The sequence below is a fragment of the Schistocerca americana genome, chromosome 9 (assembly GCF_021461395.2).
Source record: "Schistocerca americana isolate TAMUIC-IGC-003095 chromosome 9, iqSchAmer2.1, whole genome shotgun sequence".
In the NCBI taxonomy this organism is placed as follows: Eukaryota; Metazoa; Arthropoda; class Insecta; order Orthoptera; family Acrididae; genus Schistocerca; species Schistocerca americana.
Genome location: NC_060127.1, coordinates 21262427 through 21281446, shown reverse-complemented (window position 1 = coordinate 21281446; position 19020 = coordinate 21262427). Strand labels below are relative to the sequence as shown.

The 19020-nt window shown below is 41.9% G+C and overlaps 1 protein-coding gene across 7 annotated transcripts in view; it reads right to left on the bottom strand.

Annotated features, from left to right (window-relative positions):
• Positions 1-19020, bottom strand: part of LOC124551368 (titin-like) — a 260732-nt gene that overhangs the window by 97406 nt on the left and 144306 nt on the right. For all 7 annotated transcript variants that reach the window (XR_006967830.1, XR_006967828.1, XR_006967829.1 and 4 more), the window contains exon 13: positions 3787-3934. Coding sequence is in view for 3 of the 7 variants with exons in the window: in XM_047126404.1 (XP_046982360.1) it covers positions 3787-3934 (148 nt within the window). In the remaining 4 variants the exon portion in view is untranslated. The remainder of the gene's footprint in view (positions 1-3786; positions 3935-19020) is intronic.

Sequence of the window (19020 nt, the reverse complement as noted above, 5' to 3'; positions counted from 1 at the left end):
TTACCCACAGTTTACCCCAAGAACTGATGACTATAAAAGCAATAAGAGACATAAAAGGATGCAGAATTTTGGCATTGTGACTAATTTTTAAGTATCCAGAAATAAAATACAAAGTAAAAATGGGAGGCAGTTGAAGTAGAACTTCTTCTATTTCACACACTTTAGGTATGTTTATGATTCAGTTTACCTATCTCTTGACGTCTTTCACACTAATCTGAGTGCACAAAATCTGTAACATGGCGAAGTTGCTACAGTTACTACCAGGGAACCATTTTCAATCTCTACAGGCCAGTCTCACTTCAGCACAAAAGTGTTCACTGCACATAAGAAGACAATTAGAATGACAATTGCAGTTCATACACATAAATCTTGCAGGCATGTGTTGAAACGATTGGGAATACTAACCACAACTGCACAGTAAATTTATCTACTCATGAACTTTGTTGTCAGTAATCCATTTTGTTAACTGTGTTAAATTTAATGAAAACTTAAGTCTTTACAGTGTAATATCTCACACCTACCTCAGCTGTGACTTAACACAATCCATTTAGTTTCATGTTATTTTTTTAATTCATGGTTCTTTTGATATCAATCAAAATTTTAATTAAAAGCAATACATCCAGGGCACAAGAAAGGGAACTGTTAATGAAATACACTTTTTGTTCCGTTTACAAGTATCTGAAGGCAAACTCGCATTGACTATATGACCTCATCCATAAATTTTAAGAAAACTAAGTTCTAAATACATGGTTCAGACACATTAATGTGACCACCACTCGTGCCCATTTTTAGTGTGCAGTAATCACCAATGGAGAGCAAGGGGCAGCACTAGCAGTGGAGGGTATATAAGGCAGGTCAGGGGGATGTGGAAAACAAGTGCATTTGTTGTCGTAATGCACAAACGGAGCAATTTATGTGACGTCCAAAATGACATGATCATTGGCTTTTGGGCCAAGGGTGAAAGCGTTACCAAAACAGCTAATTTTGTAAAATGTTTGCATGCTGCTGTGGTTAAAGTATTGGCAAAATGGCGCTATACAAAACTGGCACCGGGCAAATGCGCTGCACCACAGGTCATAGATGATAGTGGTCAATGACAGATATCGATATGTGAACAGGCGAACAGACATGCAACTGTTGAGCAACTGACCACTCAGATGAACCATGTGGCTACCAACAGTGTCTCCTCAATAACCGTTCAGTGAACGTTGTTGCGTACGGGCCTCCGCAGCAAGCGCCTGGCTCGTGCGTCCATGCTGACTGGTGTTGTTCAGCAATGAAGGCTGGAATTTGCCCACCAATACCACAATTGGATGTCAACAGGTGTCATTTTAAAATTAATATGGTTTTTTGCTCCATCAGACAGATGGCAAACATCCTGCAGCAATCGTTGGAAGGATCCAGGCTGGGGAACGTTTTCATGGTTTTCCTGGGTGATTTCATCAATCTGGAAGGTACAATGGAAAATTGGGCTGTTCGCACCATGGTGTCTCAACTGAGAAACTTAGCATAGCTGGTCCCAGTGCTGGAGTTGGCACAGCTCCATATTGCTGTCGGTCCCTTCCAGAACATCACAGACTCTCTTCCTGCATGTTTTTCAGAGTCAATGCTCCAAAAGGTGGTTATTCAGGCTTCCGACAGTTGGTCACATTAATGTGACTGGAAGTTTATATTGTGTACACAGTGGTCAATAGTGCTGCTGCTATTTATTTATTTTTTTTATTTACAGTATTCTAGTTGCTCGATATCCTGCACAGCTGTTTAACTATAAAGTTCATACACCAAATATAGAAATAATATGCCTGTATTTATATGTATATAATAATCTATTAATGTATTAGTATTATTATTTATATTTTTGTGTATACAGCCACTGTGTCTTTTGTCTTTTCTACAAGGGTTGGAACTTAAATAGCGCCAACTATTTATTCACAACTGGTACGAAAGAGTTACATGTTTGCACCTGTTACTGTCCTCCAAAGTAGTCACCAGCGTTGTGTAGAACCCATTGCCAGTGATGTGGAAGGCACAGTATACCATTAGCAGCACAACTTCCGGTCACCAAGCGCTCGCAGCGCGCCTTATCACACCCGACTGCGCAACCGGAAATGAATTTTAGAGCAACGCGGGCCTAGTTATACTAGGGCCCACGTCTCAGGCAGCCTCGTCCAGCGGCTAAGTCCCGTTCAAGGTCACCCGCCTAGCGAGCAACCAAGACTGGCACTGCCACCAAAACAAAAGTGAATACATTTTTTTTTTTTAAAAAAAAGGGGAGGGAGATAAGGAATAGAGACAAGGAAAGGACATAACACACTTTATTGTCTATAGTAAAACATACAGTCACCGTTGATCTTTATTTTACAATTGCCACTCCCGACTTTCGCCCACAAAAACAAGTACTCATCAGCATTTAACTTCTTCTTTCTTCTAGTAGACAATACAAATGGCATGCTTGGAACAAGAGTACCATAAGGCTGTTTAGCCAACAGTCCTGTAGTCTCAGCAATACTCCACGTCTTCCAAGCCAAAATGTTAGCATCTGGAAAGGCTTCAAGGCCACCATAATCTGCCTGGTTGCCCCATACAACAGCCAGTGTCAGCCATGTGCTACCTCCAAACACTGTAGTAGAGCCTGTTCTGTTGATGGTGTGAATGGAGTGGTCTACTGCCTATCGAATCTCTGGAACAGTTCTGAAGCGAATGCCGCAGAGTGGTTCCTTCATCTTCAGAATCAAATCAAAGTCACAAGGAGTTAAGTCTGGGGAGTATGGTGGATGGTACAGTACTTCCCAGTCCCATCGACTGAAAAGAGCAGCCACAGCTTGTGCTATATGCGCCTGTGCATTGTCGTGGAAGATGATGGGTAGGTTGTGCAGAAAGCATCACCGCTTCTTTCACAAAGCTGGTTCCAGGTGGTGGTCCAAAAATGAACAGTAATGTGATTTAAGTCCTTGTGACTTTGATTTGATTTCGAAGATGAAGGAATCACTTCGCAGCATCCCCTTCAGAACTGTTCCAGAGATACGACAGGCAGCACACCACTCCATTCACACCATCAACAGAACAGGCTCTGCTAACGGTATACTACACCTTCCACATCGCTGGCAACGGGTTCTGCACAACCTTGGTGACTGCTTTGAAGGACAGTAACAGGTGCAAACATGTAATTCTTTTGTATTGGTTGTGAATAAATAATTGCCACTATTTATGTTACAACCCTCGTATATCTCATAGTCACTATTGTTTTTGGCAGAACAAGTGTGCACAGTTTTGATGTCTATTTTCATTTATTTGCTGCTTAAAATAGATGGTACTCCAGTGTAGCAAATACTATACATTTTTTGCGCAAATGCTTATCTGTTTGAAAAACATTTTTTACTGCTTACTTAACGTGTTGTTGTCTGCCCTATATATTTGTGGAAACACAATACAAGATGTCTGGGCTTCAATAAATTAATATATCTCAATTGCCGACTCATTTTCATTTGTCACCAATGGAAGGAGGACAATAAAAAAGGTTACTTACGCTTCTCATTCCTGTAGTGGTCATAGAGATTGGATCTAAACAAAAGTGTGCTCGCATTTTGTATCTAATTGTACTCAGTATAGTGTGGACATGGTAAAAAAAAAGGTGCAGCCTGCATTGTTTCAAGAGCAGGCATTATTAATTCCAATATATGTTTCAGATCATCCAGAAAGCAGAAATAAAATATGGAGGGCAGATGGCAGAATTGAAAAGATTGGAGATTTGAAAAGAATGAGGGGAGATTGATTTCAGTTACATACCCACGGTCGCACATGTCACAGAAGAGCATCTTATCCTCATCGGCAGGGTCCTTGCACTGGATGCATATCTTGCAGTCGGTGCACTGCCAGTCGTAGCGACGAATGTGAGGCACCATGTCCACGGTGAGGTTGAGGCAGGTCGTGTGACCTGCACATTTCAAGTTAGTTCTCCTCTCTCATCTGTCTATACAGTTACATTGATGGAAAAGCATTATAGAATACACAGTCAAGATTTAAACCCTCAACCAAATGATGTATGTGTAATTATTACTGGAGCTAACGGTATTTATAAAAATGAGTCGAAAAATGCAATCACAGCATTACGAAATGCACTGGAAAGAATCTCGCCAAGAAAAACATTGTCGTTAGCATCCCACACAGACATGACCTAATAAACAGTTCATGTATAAATAATGAAATGAAATTCACAAACAGAATGTTTCAAAAGGTATGCAAAGCATTCAAGGACCTGAAGTTTTTGGACAGTAATTCCGAAGAGAGAAACCAGTTTACTCGACATGGAATGCACAGGAACTGGCTAGGAGCAGTCGAGCAGCTGTCCCGAGCGGAACGCTGCTCTCTGCACCTGGTGTAGCTGCCGGTGATGCTCTTCTGAACGCCACGAACCAGTGCAAGCCGCTTAACACTTCCAGTTGCTAAGCGGCAAGAGCTCTGGCTCAACTTCTCGCAACTCCGGTTGCAAACCTCCCCTGTGGGATGCTCCTGTTCTTTGGTAGGGTATCTCAGTATCAGGGGCCCGATCACATCGGATAATCCCACCCACTGTGGGGCGCTCTCTTCTATCTGCGCTCTCTTGTGCTGCGCAGATAGGTCATAGGGACTCCCCTCTTCCTCAGGGACACAATACACTGCACTTTCACTGAAAAAAAGCAATAATTGTAGTGTTGTAAAAAGAACAACATTGTAGTACATCCTTTCCTATCCAAATAAAATTCCTCCAAGCAGCAAAGATGTCTGATGTTTCCTGTGATTCCCCACCATTAACCAGCAGCAAAGCTGCAGCTCAAGAGGCGGGAATGCCAGCTACTCCCGCCAGCATTTCTGTCCCACTGTCCATCTTCCAAGAGGCAGTCGCCTTGAAGGACAAGCAGATGCAGATCAGCAAGAGCTGATCGCACTGCTGATGGGCAGTGAACACTCACAAAGAGCAACACTCACACCACACACACAAGCGCCTGCTGAAAACTCGAAAGATATGCCCCCTCTTTCACCCTCAGCGGCCCAGGCACCAATGGAATTGGAGCCAGAGCCGACAGAGGACACAAATAACACAGAAGACGGACCATGGCAGCAGGTCAGTCCGCGATGCAAACAGCCACCAAACACGCAAACAAGTGAGCCCACAAACTCATGAGGCAACCATTGAGTGCTGTTGCCAACTCCAACTACACCATAAATTAACAACAATGGCAACACAGGGACCAACACGAACAACCCTGCGACTGCAGCACTCACAAAATCACAATCAGCTATGTACAACTCAAACAAATCCGCGACTGGCTTCCCACCAGTCATCATACACAACTATGGAGACCTTAGTCTCCTAAACAAAGAATTTAGTAAGAAACACAACCCCACAACACACTACTCGAAACTCACCGGGGAACAAGCCACACTGTACATGGCAAACAAGACAGACTACTCGAATCTGCTAGAATTTCTTAAAGAAAGGAAGGTAGAGCATTTCACGTACAGAACAGTCCTTGAAAAGACACAGCAGTACGCAATAAAGGGGATAGATTCACAAACCCCAATCGAAACAGTACACAAAGAACTCCCCGCTCTCGGATGGGAGTGCATTCGGGTAAATCGAATGACAGAGTTCGGCACAGCAAGACCATTGCACAACTACATGGCGGAATTGGCCAACACGGCCAAGTCCCGAGACCTGTTGAAGTTAAAATTGTTTCTTCATATGGTCGTCAGTGTAGAGATATACAATATGCTGCGCACCCCCCAACAATGCCACAACTGCCAGTGCTTTGCACACATGGGTATCCAATGTGGTCTCGTCCCTGCTGTCACATTTGCACTGGTGGTCACTTGACCCAACAGTGCAAACTCCCCAACACAGCACCTCACAAGTGCGTCAACTGTGGTGCTGCCCATCCAGCAAACTACAGGGGGTGCGTTGCGCACAAAGCAGCTCTGAGGCACAAAATAGCTAAATATGCCAAACCTACCGCCATCACAGTTTCGAAACCACCCCCACACCCAGTAATAGGTGGAACATCCTCCGATGGAGTGGTTGCTGGCAGCCCCAGCAGTGCGGGATGGTCAGAGGAGCCCCAGAGCTCAAGACACACACAACAAACACCCCAGCAACATACACACAACAGACACACTCAATACCTAACACCACACCAGCATCGGGTACACCACACGACACCAGTAACAACACCACCCTACCCACTGAGATCGAGGACTGCAGCCCACCACAGGCTGCAGAAGACGCACCAATACAGGGACGACCAAGTGTCAGAGGAGGAGAAGGAGATACAATCGAAACGGGAGGAACACGACCACACCACATCAAGTACACAGGCAACAGGACACCGATCCTCATGAACACAATCCGGACACTAATTCGACAACCCACACAACACACCCTCTCACCACAGTGAATACACAGACGCCCACAACCATCACACGAACAGCTGACACACAAGCCAGCCCTCACCAGGCGCCAACACAGGCACAAGCGGCCACTAACACGACCACCAACACACAGGCCAACACGCCCAACATTACATCAACATTCTGGAGAATAATGGAGACATTATTCCCCGGACTCACGACCACTGAAGTAGTCACAAAGATTGAGGGGTGTGTCTCACAACTCTTCATGCAGTTCACGTCGAGCACGCTCAACTGGACTAGCTTCCAAGCCCTTGTCACGCCACTTTTTACACTACTACATGGATAATACGCCACACCAGCCCTGAAACGCAGACGCTAACACAAACTCACAGATCCTGTTTTGGAATGCCAATGAGATCGCAAACAAAAAAGCTGACATGGCCGCGTTCATGGCGCAAAAGGGTATCCGATTCGCTCTTGTGAACGAAGCACTGCTTACACCTCGCAAACAACTGAACATCAAAGGGTATTGCGTCTACCATACCGACCGAGCGGATGGCAGGAGAGGAGGCGGCACAGCAATCATCATACACACAGACATAGAACACACAAACATCGAGCTCCCTGCGCTTGAAAGACTAGAGGTCACAGCCATCAGGGCCAAGTTCAACAGAACTAACACTGCACTGGTATTGATGTACAATCCTCCTAAAAACATAGTAACACGTGATACCAGCACAGTACTCAACATAGCACCGCGGGTAATCGCCGCTGGAGACCTAAACGCAAAGCACCCCGATTGGAACTCATGAATAAGAACCTCCAACGGCAAGAAACTATACGAACACACACTAGGCCGAAACTACATTATACTTGGGCCGAACATTCCCACGTTCGTGCCTATACAGGCCTGACATGTTAGACATAGCCCTCATAAAGGGCATCACATGCACACTCAACCTTACGGTTGAAAACGATCTGGACTCAGACTACATGCCCGTAATACTGCACATGGAAGAAACACTGCAGGACATCGAACCACGCAGGATACTGAACTACAGGCGTGCAAATTAGACACTGTTCAAGGAAACGCTTGATAGTTGTATTCCTGACACCCATGAAATTAACAACATGCAGCAAATCGATGAGGCTGTGGAGGCTCTCGCAATTGCCGTCCAAGAGGCAATGACCGACGCCATTCCATATACAGCATCAAGACAACACTTGACGGCCCTGGCCCAGGAGATCCTGGGCCTTATCTCAGGAGATACTGGCAGCGTGCCAGGCGCACGTCAACAGACTCCAGGGCATAATACGGGATAAAATACAAACATTCAAAAATGAACAATGGGGACAGAAACTCGCTGGGCTAGATACCACATGTCCTGGCGTGTGGAAGTTAGCCAGACACTTCACCAGGGAGAAACATTACATTCCCACACTACACGGACCAGACGGCCCAGCCTACTCCACGATGGAGAAGGCAGAGCTTATGGCCACAACACTTGCAGCGTCTTTCATACCGAATCTGGCTTCCTCAGGCCCAGTATTCCCACTTGAAACGGACCAGGAGGTTACACGATTGTAGCCCAGCCCTTGCGCAACAAAATTAGACGCACTAGCACAAATGAAATCACACCAATGCTAGGAAAACCCCTAGGCCTGATGGCTTTCAAAACTGTGTCCTCCAGGAGTTCACAGGTAAAGCCGTAGAATACCTTACACACTTAACGAATACCATCCTAAAACACCAACACTTTCTTGACTTTTGGAAGGCGGCCCAGGTCCTGATGTTCAGGAAGCCAGGGAAAGACCACTCCCTCCCACAAAATTACTGACCCATCAGTCTGCTGTGTTCACTCAGCAAGATTGTTGAGAAGGTAGTATTAAAACTCATCACTAGGCACTGCATCGCCACATGACACCCTAAGACCGGAGCAATTCGGTTTTAGGAATCACCACTCGACAACACAACAACTCCTCTGCGTAGTCAAACATATAACACATGGCTACAACATGAACAAAGCCACAGGGGCTGTGTTCTTGGACATTGAAAAGGCTTTTGACCATCTCTAGCACAATGGCCTCATACGCAAACTAAGCAAAGCTGGTTTCCCGGACAGACTCGTACGTCTCATACACTCATATCTCATGAACAGATGTTTCAACACTAATGTGCAGCATAAACAATCAACACAATATGGTATCCAAGCTGGAGTACCCCAAGGAAGCATCCTAGGGCCCATCTTGTTCAACCTGTACATTAATGACTTCCCAGCAACACAAAACACGACGTTAGCCATCTACACGGATGACACCGCCATCCTTGTGCAAGATTGGAAACCATCGAACATTAATTCACGAATACAGACAGCACTCAGAAGAGCTGAGCCTTGGTTGCAGCGATGGCGTATTAAAGTAAACGTCGACAAGTGTGAAGCAGTTCTGTTTACACGCAGACCGAAACTACTGCGCAAACATCAACACAGTAGACTGATAACACTACATACACTCCCAATACGTTTTCGAGAGAAAGTCAGATACCTAGGTGTCTGGCTGGACCTGAAACTTACATGGGGAGACCACATCAAGTACATTGCCAACAGAGTGCACGTGAGGCTCAAACAGGTCTACCCAATGCTCAACAGCGAAAGTACACTGAATAGGAGAGTGTCGAGGTCCATATACATGACACTGATTAGACCTCTGATGACGTACGCAGCTCCCGTCTGGGGATATGCAGCTCCTACACGACTGCGCCACCTGCAAATCATACCGGCGCCCAGCAGCAGCCTCCAAGCAACACCACCGCACAATGTCAAAGGTATTGATTTGCATGATACCCACTACTAACAAAGCCTACCCTTGCACGGCCTATCGCAGGCAGCAAGACATCCGCTACTGCTCTTACCACCTGACCTAAGTATCGCAGAGGTTTTTTTCCCTTGGCTCTTGACTTGGCACTTTTTTTCCTGTGCCCTTCAAACCGCTACCCTTCGTTCGACTTCGACCCAATCTATCTCCAGATGAGCACATATTAATGGTTAACCTTAACCAGACGTACACAAACATCGCAGTACCCACATCCTGTGACACCTCACTTTAGTGAAAACTAACCCTTATGCAGAGATGGCATTAGACTTTTTGAGTTGGCCATCATGCCAGTGTGGGCGTGGAGGGGCTTTTTTTTGGGAAAACGTGTACTCGCTAAAACACTATTAGCAGAAACATTCAAACTATTTGAAAACACCACTCCTCCAATCACACCAAAAGCACCTGTGCCCATTGAAACTGTACCACTGGAAGAAATACAGACAGTGTCGTCAAAATACTCTTTCAAAACTAATGGAATAGCTGAAGGGAAGACTTCATAAGCAGCAGCACCTGTACGGGAATCAACACAAACAGGTCTTTTATACAAAAGCAAGACAGCACCAGCAGTTACAACTCAAGTAGGAAAAGCCAGTCCACTACCAACTTGTGAAGCAGCAGCAGCATTTAAGGAGGAAGAACGGTCATCAGTAGCAGAAACAGCAACACCAACACCCACAGAATCAAGTGTACAGGCTGACAGTATAGAAACCTCACCAACAGGAGACCCATCCTCTATGACAAAAAAGGGCACATTAGTGACTGCAGCTGCTCCACATAGGACGTACCTGAGATCAAGAAAGCCTCAGCTGCAAATGGGGATTTTTTATGGTACTGGGGCAGAAGAGTGAAGGTTCCAATCAGAATGTAAGTAATGCAGTTAATAACAAATAATGTGGGTGTTACCAGCACAACAGCTCCCCCTTCCCTGCAGAAAACTGTTCCTGTAATACTGGTATTTCAAAAGAAATAAAACTCAGTCCCAACAGTGGCAGCACCACAACCAATCATATAATTAAAAATAAGCTCAAAATTTTTCACCAAAATATTCAAAGCCTGCTCTGTAAGTTAGACCAATTTATTGTAAATATTGATGAACCAACAGGTGCAAATTGCGCTCATATTCTGTGTCTGACAGAACACCATGTCACGTTTGGCATCGAAATGCTCAATATTCCAAACTATGTATTAGCAACCTCATTTTGTAGAAAGCATATGTGCAAAGTTGGGGCAGCTATTTATGTGAAAAACAGCCTGTCCTTTAATACAATAGATGTAGAGAAATATTGTGTAGAGAAAGACTTTCAGGCATGTGTCACAGAAATAGTAGAAGCTAACAAGAAACTGGTAATCGTAACAGTATACAGGGCTCCATCTGGTAATTTTAAAGTGTTCATGAAAAAATTAGATTCTGTGCTATTGTATCTAACAAGGAAAAATAGGAACATTATAGTGACAGAGTTTGCAAATTTAATGCATACCTACAATCTTGTCTCCACTGTCAGTTTTCCCACAAGAACCACTGCCACTTCCAGCACTCTAATAGACAATGTCTTTGTAGATATGAGTAGAACTCATCACATCAAAGTTGAAAAAGTCATAAATGGTCTCTCTGATCATGATGGGCAAATACTCACAATTAACAACTTTAATACAAATCAGAGCAAAGCTGGTGCACAATGGAAAACCATTAGAAACATGAATGAGGAAAACATCCAAAACTTGAAATTATGCATTTGGGAGACTGACTGGATGTATGTTCATCTTGCAAATGATGTTAATACAAAATATAATTTATTTACTGATGAATTATCAGGTATATTTGAAAGTGTCTTTCCAAAAAAGATCTGCAGACTACAGAACACGCACTCAAGCAAAAAACCATGGCTCACCAAGGGCATAAAAATATCATGCCAGAGAAAAAGAGAACTGTATATAATATCCAGACAATCCAATAATCCCATCCAGATGAACTATCATAGGACATACTGTAAAATCTTAACTAAAGTCATTAAAGAAACTAAAAGTATGTGCATACCATCTGAAATTAATTATTCAAATAATAAAATCAGAATGATTTGGAATGTAATAAACAGATACTGCACCATCTGACAATGTAAAAACTGCAGTCCTAAAAATTAACGATTTGGAAATAACTGATAGTAAACAGATAGCAGACACATTTAATAACCACTTCCTAACTGTCACTTCTCAAATAGGTTGCAGTGGTGACCTAAGGGAAGCTGCAGATATTCTGAAACTTAACCTCCCACAATGTTTTAATGTTATAAATGTAACACCCATAACTGTTAATCAAATAAAAAAAATAATTCACTCATTGAAAAGTAAAGGGTCTTCAGGTATAGAAAACAGCCCTGGTAAACTTTTGAAAGCCTGCAGTAATTATGTAAGTGCAGTACTTGCTCACATTTGCAAAACGTCTCTTTATAGGGAGTTGTTCCAGAGAGAATGAAATATGCCATTGCAAGACCCCTTTTCAAGTCTGGCGAAGCTACAGATGTCAAAAATTATCATACTGTCTCTCTCTTAAAAAAATTTTCAAAGGTTCTTGAAAGGGCAGTGTATAACAGGATTGTGGCACATCTTGATAAACTTAATATTACTAACCACAGACAGTTTGGTTTTCAAAAAGGGGTTTCCGCAGAGCGTGCCATATTGTTTTGTTGTTGTGGTCTTCAGTCCTGAGACTGGTTTGATGCAGCTCTCCATGCTACTCTATCCTGTGCAAGCTGCTTCATCTCCCAGTACCTACTGCAACCTACATCCTTCTGATCCTGCTTAGTGTATTCATCTCTAGGTCTCCCTCTACGATTTTTACCCTCCATGCTGCCCTCCAATACTAAATTGGTGATCCCTTGATGCCTCAGAACATGTTCTACCAACCGATCCCTTCTTCTAGTCAAGTGGTGCCACAAATTCCTCTTCTCCCCAATTCTATTCAATACCTCCTCATTAGTTATGTGATCTACCGATCTAATCTTCACCAATCTTCTGTAGCACCACATTTCGAAAGTTTCTATTCTATTCTTGTCCAAACTATCTATTGTCCATTTTTCACTTCCATACATGGCTACATTCCATAGAAATACTTTGAGAAACGACTTCCTGACATTTAAATCTATACTCGATGTTAACAAATTTCCCTTCTTCAGAAATGCTTTCCTTGCCATTGCCAGTCTACATTTTATAGCTTCTCTACTTCGACCATCATCAGTTATTTTGCTCCCCAAATAGCAAAACTCATCTACTACTTTAAGTGACTCGTTTCCCTCGCTACCCTCAGCATCACCCGACTTAATTCGACTCCATTCCATTATCCTCGTTTTGCTTGTGTTTTGTTCATCTTATACCCTCCTTTCAAGACACTGTCCATTCCATTCAACTGCTCTTCCAAGTCCTTTGCTGTCTCTGACAGAATTACGATGTCATCAGTGAACCTCAAAGTTTTTATTTCTTCTCCATGGATTTTAATACCTCCTCTGAATTTTTTGTTTGTTTCCTTTACTGCTTGCTCAATATACAGATTGAATAACATTGGGGAGAGGCTACAACCCTGTCTCACTCCCTTCCCAACCACTGCTTCCCTTTCATGTCCCTCGACTCTTATAACTGCCATCTGGTTTCTGTACAAGTTGTAAATAGCCTTTCGCTCCCTGTATTTTACCCCTGCCACCTTCAGAATGTGAAAGAGAGTATTCCAGTCAACATTGTCAAAAGCTTTCTCTAAGTCTACAAATGCTAGAAATGTAGGTTTGCCTTTGCTTAATCTATTTTCTAAGATAAGTCGTAGGGTCAGTATTGCTCACATGTTCCAACATTTCTACGGAATCCATACTGATGTTCCCCGAGGTCAGCTTCTACCAGTTTTTCCATTTGTCTGTAAAGAATTCGTGTTAGTATTTTGCAGCCATGGCATATGAAACTTATAATTCGGTAATTTTCACATCTGTCAACACCTCCTTTCTTTGGGATTGGAATTATTATATTCTTCTTGAAGTCTGAGGGTATTTCGCCTGTCTCATACATTTTGCTCACCAAATGTCAGAATTTTGTCAGGACTGGCTATCCCAAGCCTGTCAGTAGTTCTAATGAAATGTTGTCTACTCCCGGGGCCTTGTTTTGACTTAGGTCTTTCAGTGCTCTGTCAAACTCTTCACGCAGTATTGTATCTTCCATTTCATCTTCATCTACATCCTCTTCCATTTCCATAATATTGCCCTGAAGTACATCGCCCTTGTATAGGCACTCTATATACTCCTTCCACCTTTCTGCTTTCCCTTCTTTGCCTAGAACTGGGTTTCCATCTGAGCTCTTGATATTCATGCAAGTGGTTCTCTTTTCTCCAAAGGTCTCTTTAATTTTCCTGTAGGCAGTATCTATCTTACCCCTAGTGAAATAAGCCTCTACATCCTTACATTTGTCCTTTAGCCATCCCTGCTTAGCCATTTTGCACTTCCTGTCGATGTCATTTTTGAGACGTTTGTATTCCTTTTTGCCTGCTTCATTTACTGCATTTCTATAATTTATTCTTTCATCAATTAAATTCAATATTTCTTCTGCCACCCAAGGATTTCTACTAGCCCTCGTCTTTTTGCCTACTTGATCCTCTGCTGCCTTCACTACTTCATCCCTCAAAGCTACCCATTCTTCTTCTACTGTATTTCTTTCTCCCATTCTTGTCAGTTGTTCCCTTATGGTCTCCCTGAAACTCTGTACAACCTCTGGTTTAGTCAGTTTATCCAGGACCCATCTGCTTAAATTCCCACCTTTTTGCAGTTTCTTCAGGTTTAATCTACAGTTCATAATGAATAGATTGTGGTCAGAGTCCACATCTGCCCCAGGAAATGTCCTACAATTTATAACCTGGTTCCTAAGTCTCTGTCTTACCATTATAGAATCTATCTGAAACCTGTCAGTATCTCCAGGCTTCTTCCATGTATACAATCTTCTTTTCTGATTCTTGAACCAAGTGTTAGCTATGATTAAGTACTGCTCTGTGCAAAATTCTACCAGGCGGCTTCCTCTTTCATTTCTTCACCCCAATCCATATTCACCTACTATGTTTCCTTCTCTTCCTTTTCCTACTATCGAATTCCAGTCACCCATGACTATTAAATTTTTGTCTCCCTTCACTATCTGAATAATTTCTTTTATCTCATCATACATTTCTTCAATTTCTTCGTCATCTGCAGAGCTAGTTGGCATATAAACTTGTACTACTGTAATAGGCGTGGGCTTCGTGTCTATCTTGGCCCCAATAATGCGTGCCATATATTCACTCACAAATGATGTCTTGGAGTCTATTAATAGTAAGAAGGCACCAGTTGGTGTCTTCTGTGATCTTTCCAAGGCCTTTGATTGTGTAAACCACAAGATACTCTTGGAGAAAGCCTATCATTACAGAATCAAGGGGCCTATAGGTAACTGGCTAAAATCATATTTTAAAGACAGGAAACAAAAGGTGGTTCTAAATGGCTGCAACAAAGGATCTTCTAATCTAGTGGATTCTGAATGGGGCAAAATTTAGCATGGATTTCCCCAGGACTCTGTTTTCGGACCCTTGCTGTTTTTAATATATGTTAATGATTTACCCCTGTCTATTAGTAAAAATTGTGAATTCGCAATGTTTGCTGACGATACAAGCATTGTAGTAGATAGTAAGTCTACTGCTGATCTGGAGATTGATGTTAATGGTACACTCAGAGAAGTTACAGCTTGGTTTTCAATTAATTCTCTTTCAGTTAATATTAAAAAAAACTAATTTTATACAGTTCCACACAAAAAATAAAACTCTAGAAAATATAGTAATTGCTCATGACAACCAGGAACTGGAACAGGTGCACTCCACTAAATTCCTGGGGCTTCACATTGACGGTAGGCTCAACTGGGAACAGCATGTGTCCCTTACTCTAAAAGGCAACTTTTGGTTTATGAATTTAATTTTGGAGATATCAACATTTTAAAATCAGCTTACTTTGGATACTTTCACTCATTAATGAGTTATGGAATAATCTTCTGGGGTAATTCACCAGCCTCAAAAAAAATCTTAACTGCTCAGAAGAGGGCAGTCAGAATCATGTGTGAGGTACCTCCATGAACCTCATGTAGAAAACTTTTCACACAGTTACGTATACTGACCACAACATGTCAGTACATATACTCTCTGATGAATGTAGTTAATAAAGACTATGCTCAGTATGAAACAAATTGTTCATACCATAACTACAATACTAGAGGTAAAGATGATCTACATGTCGAACTAAAAAATTTATCACTTGTACGGAAGGGAGTAAAGTATGCTGCTATAAAGACTCTTAATGCATTGCCTGATTATATTAAATGTACAAGAGAAAATGAAATGCTGTTCAAAGGTACGTTAAGAAAATACGAGCTTGACCATCTACTGTACTCCTTAGATGAATTCTTTTCCAGAAGTAATGCACTCCCTTAATAATAGATCTATTTAGTCTCTTAGTCATTAGATGGATGATATGATATTATGTTAATGTTATAGTGTTAATGTTATAGTGTGAAATGCTATACTAGTTAATTGACTGCTTGTAAATGAGAAAAAGTGATACTTATTAATATCTATATCATTGTATTATATTACTATTCTGTAGCATTAATTGGATTTGTACAATTGTATTGACACGTTCCACATCCAGGCGAATCACTCGCATGTATGGATCCATGGAATACGCATACCAAATAAATTACAAAAAAAAAAAAAAAAAATACCAGAACTAATTTCACAAAGCAGGGTGTGCACAATGGTCATCTTCTGTTTTTGTTGCTGTTGATGTTGTTATTGTGGTGGTGGTGGTGGTGGTGTTCACTCCAAAGAGATGTAACTTTCCATGGTAGTCATCATAACTATTGCAACCTAAATACCTCTACATCTACCATTATGAGGTGCACGGCAGAAGGTATGTCCAATTGTACCAGTTATTAGGGTTTCTTCCAGTTCCATCAAGTATAAAGCCAGTTCTTGAAACATTGTTAATAGACTTTCTTGGGGTAGTTTACATCTATCTTCAGAAGTCTTCCAGTTCAGTTTCTTCAGTATCAGTGTGACACTCTCCCATAGATTAAACAAACTTGTGACAATTCGTGCTGCCCTTCTTTATGTAAATTCAATGGCCCCTGTTAGTCCTATCAGGTATGGGTCCTACACACTTGAGCAATATTCTAGAACCGGTCACAGGAGTGACTTGCAAGCAATCTCCTTTGTAGACTGGTTGCACTTTCTCAGTATTCTACCAATAAACCGAAGTCTGACACCTGCTTTACCCACAACTCAACCTATGTGATCATTCCATTTCATATCCCTACAAAGTGTTACACCTAGGCATTTGTATGAGTTGGCTAATTCCAGCAGTGAGTCATTGGTATTATAGTCATAGGATATTATGTGTTTTCATTTTGTGAAGTGTACAATTTTACATTTCTGGACATTTAAAGCAAGCTGCCAGTCTCTACGCCACTTTGAAATCTTATCAAGATCTGACTAAATATTTGTGCAGCTTCTCTCAGACGGTACATCATTATAGATAACTGCATCATCTGCAAAACACATGATTTTACTATTAATAGTGTGTACAAAGTCATTAATATACGACATGAACAGCAAGGGTTACAGCACACTTCCCTGGGACACACCCGAAGTTACTTCTACATCTCACGATGACTCTCCATACAAGATAACATGCTGTATCCTCCCTACTAAAAGTCCTCAATCCAGTCACACATTTCATTCGCTACCCAATATGATCATACTTTTGACAATTAGTCAAATGCTTTTCAGAAATCAAGAAACACTGCATCTTCCTGGTTGCCTCGATCCAAAGCTTTCAGTAATGTCATGAAAGAAAAGTGCAAGTTGTGTTTCATAAGATTGATGTTTTCGAAATCCGTGCTGGTTGGCATTGCAGAGGTCATTCTGTTCAAAATACCTCATTATGTTTGAGCTCAGAAAATGTTATAAGATTCTACAACAAATCAATGTCAGGGATATTGGATGGTAGTTTTTTTATCACTTCTACTACCGTTCTTGTAGACAGGTGTGATCTGTCTACATCTGAGCCTGCTTACTGTAGTCAAGGCTTGTCCTCCCTCTACAATTTTTAACCCTGTCCCCTCCAACCACTACAAAAATGATGATTCCTTCATGCCTTAGAATGTGCCCTACCAACTGCCCATTCTTTTAGTCACGATTTGACATACATTTCTTTTTCCCAATTGAGTTCAGTACCTCCTCATTAGTTTTTTGATCTACTTATCTAGTCATCAATTTTCTTCTGTAGTACAATATTTCAACAGTTTTAATCTCTTTCCGTCTGAACTGTCTGCTTGGCCATGTTCCACTTCTGTACTAGGTTACATTCGATAAAAATATCTGCAGAGAAGACTTCCAGATACTTAAATTTATATTCAATGTTAACAAATTTCTCTTTTTCAAAAAATACTTTCATCAGTATAGGCAGTCTGCATTTTATATCTTCCTTCCTTCTGCCAATATCAGTTATCTTTCTGTCCAAATCACAAGACTCATCTACTATTTTTACTTTATCATTTCCTACTCCAATCCCTTCAGCACTGTCTTACTTAATTTCACTAAATTTTACTTTTCTGGATGTTCGTTTTATAATCTCTTTTGAAGACACTATCTTTTCCATTCAACTGCTTTTCTAAATCCTTCGCCATCTCTGACAGACTTACAATGTCATCAGCAAACCTTAACATTTTTATAGTACCTGAGGAAAACAGTGAAGTGCCCAGAAGACTTGGTCTGATGTGAATTTTGCTTCATACAAGTATACACCATGTAAATGATTAGAGCTGCAGATTTCTGTGGGAAGTGGAAAGGTCACAAGAGTGCATTAGTGTTGTTCGTATTCAGTATAGTTACTGTGCTGAGTAGGATATAAAAGGGGCATGAACAGTGTCAGATGTAGAGTGATCACAGCGAAGAGAATGTGTACGTGCATGAGACAGGCTTATCAGTACCTGACAGAGTTTGAAATGGCATCACTGTGAGTGTCCATTTGACCCGCTGATCAGATTGTGCAACATTCTGATTTGCGGGGCATTTGGACGTGATGGTGGCCCGATGTTGCACTGATAGAAATGTGAGAGTAGGCAGGCTCATCGTAAGGTTTTGGTCGATCACATATCGCTACCAAAAGTGAGGATCATAATCTTGAGAATCGAGTGCACTGTAACCCCTTCACGTCAGTTCCCACCAACCAAGAACAAGCAATGAACCCCCTGAAACATTCTGCGTCATCTTGAGTAGCCGAACCAGGGAATTACCATCCCGTGTATAGGCTACCACTGGCAGCAGAACACAAATTGACGTCTACATCTACACAGATACTACGCAAGACACCATACGTTATGTGGTGGAGGGTACCCTGTACCACTACTTGTAATTTCCTTTCCCATTCCACTCGCAAACAGAGCGAGGGAAAAATGACTGTATATATGCCTCCGTATGAGTCCTAATTTCTCGTATCTTATCTTTGAGGCCTTTATGTGCAATATATGTTGGTGGCAGTAGAATCATTCGGTAGCAGGTCCGAATGCTGGTTCTCTAAATTTTTTCAGTAGTCTTTCTTGAAAAGAACATTGCCTTCCCTCCAGGGATTCCCATTTGAGTTCCCAAAGCATCTCCATAACACTTACATGTTTTTGAAACCTACTGCTAACAAATCTAGCAGCCCGACTCTGAATTGCTTT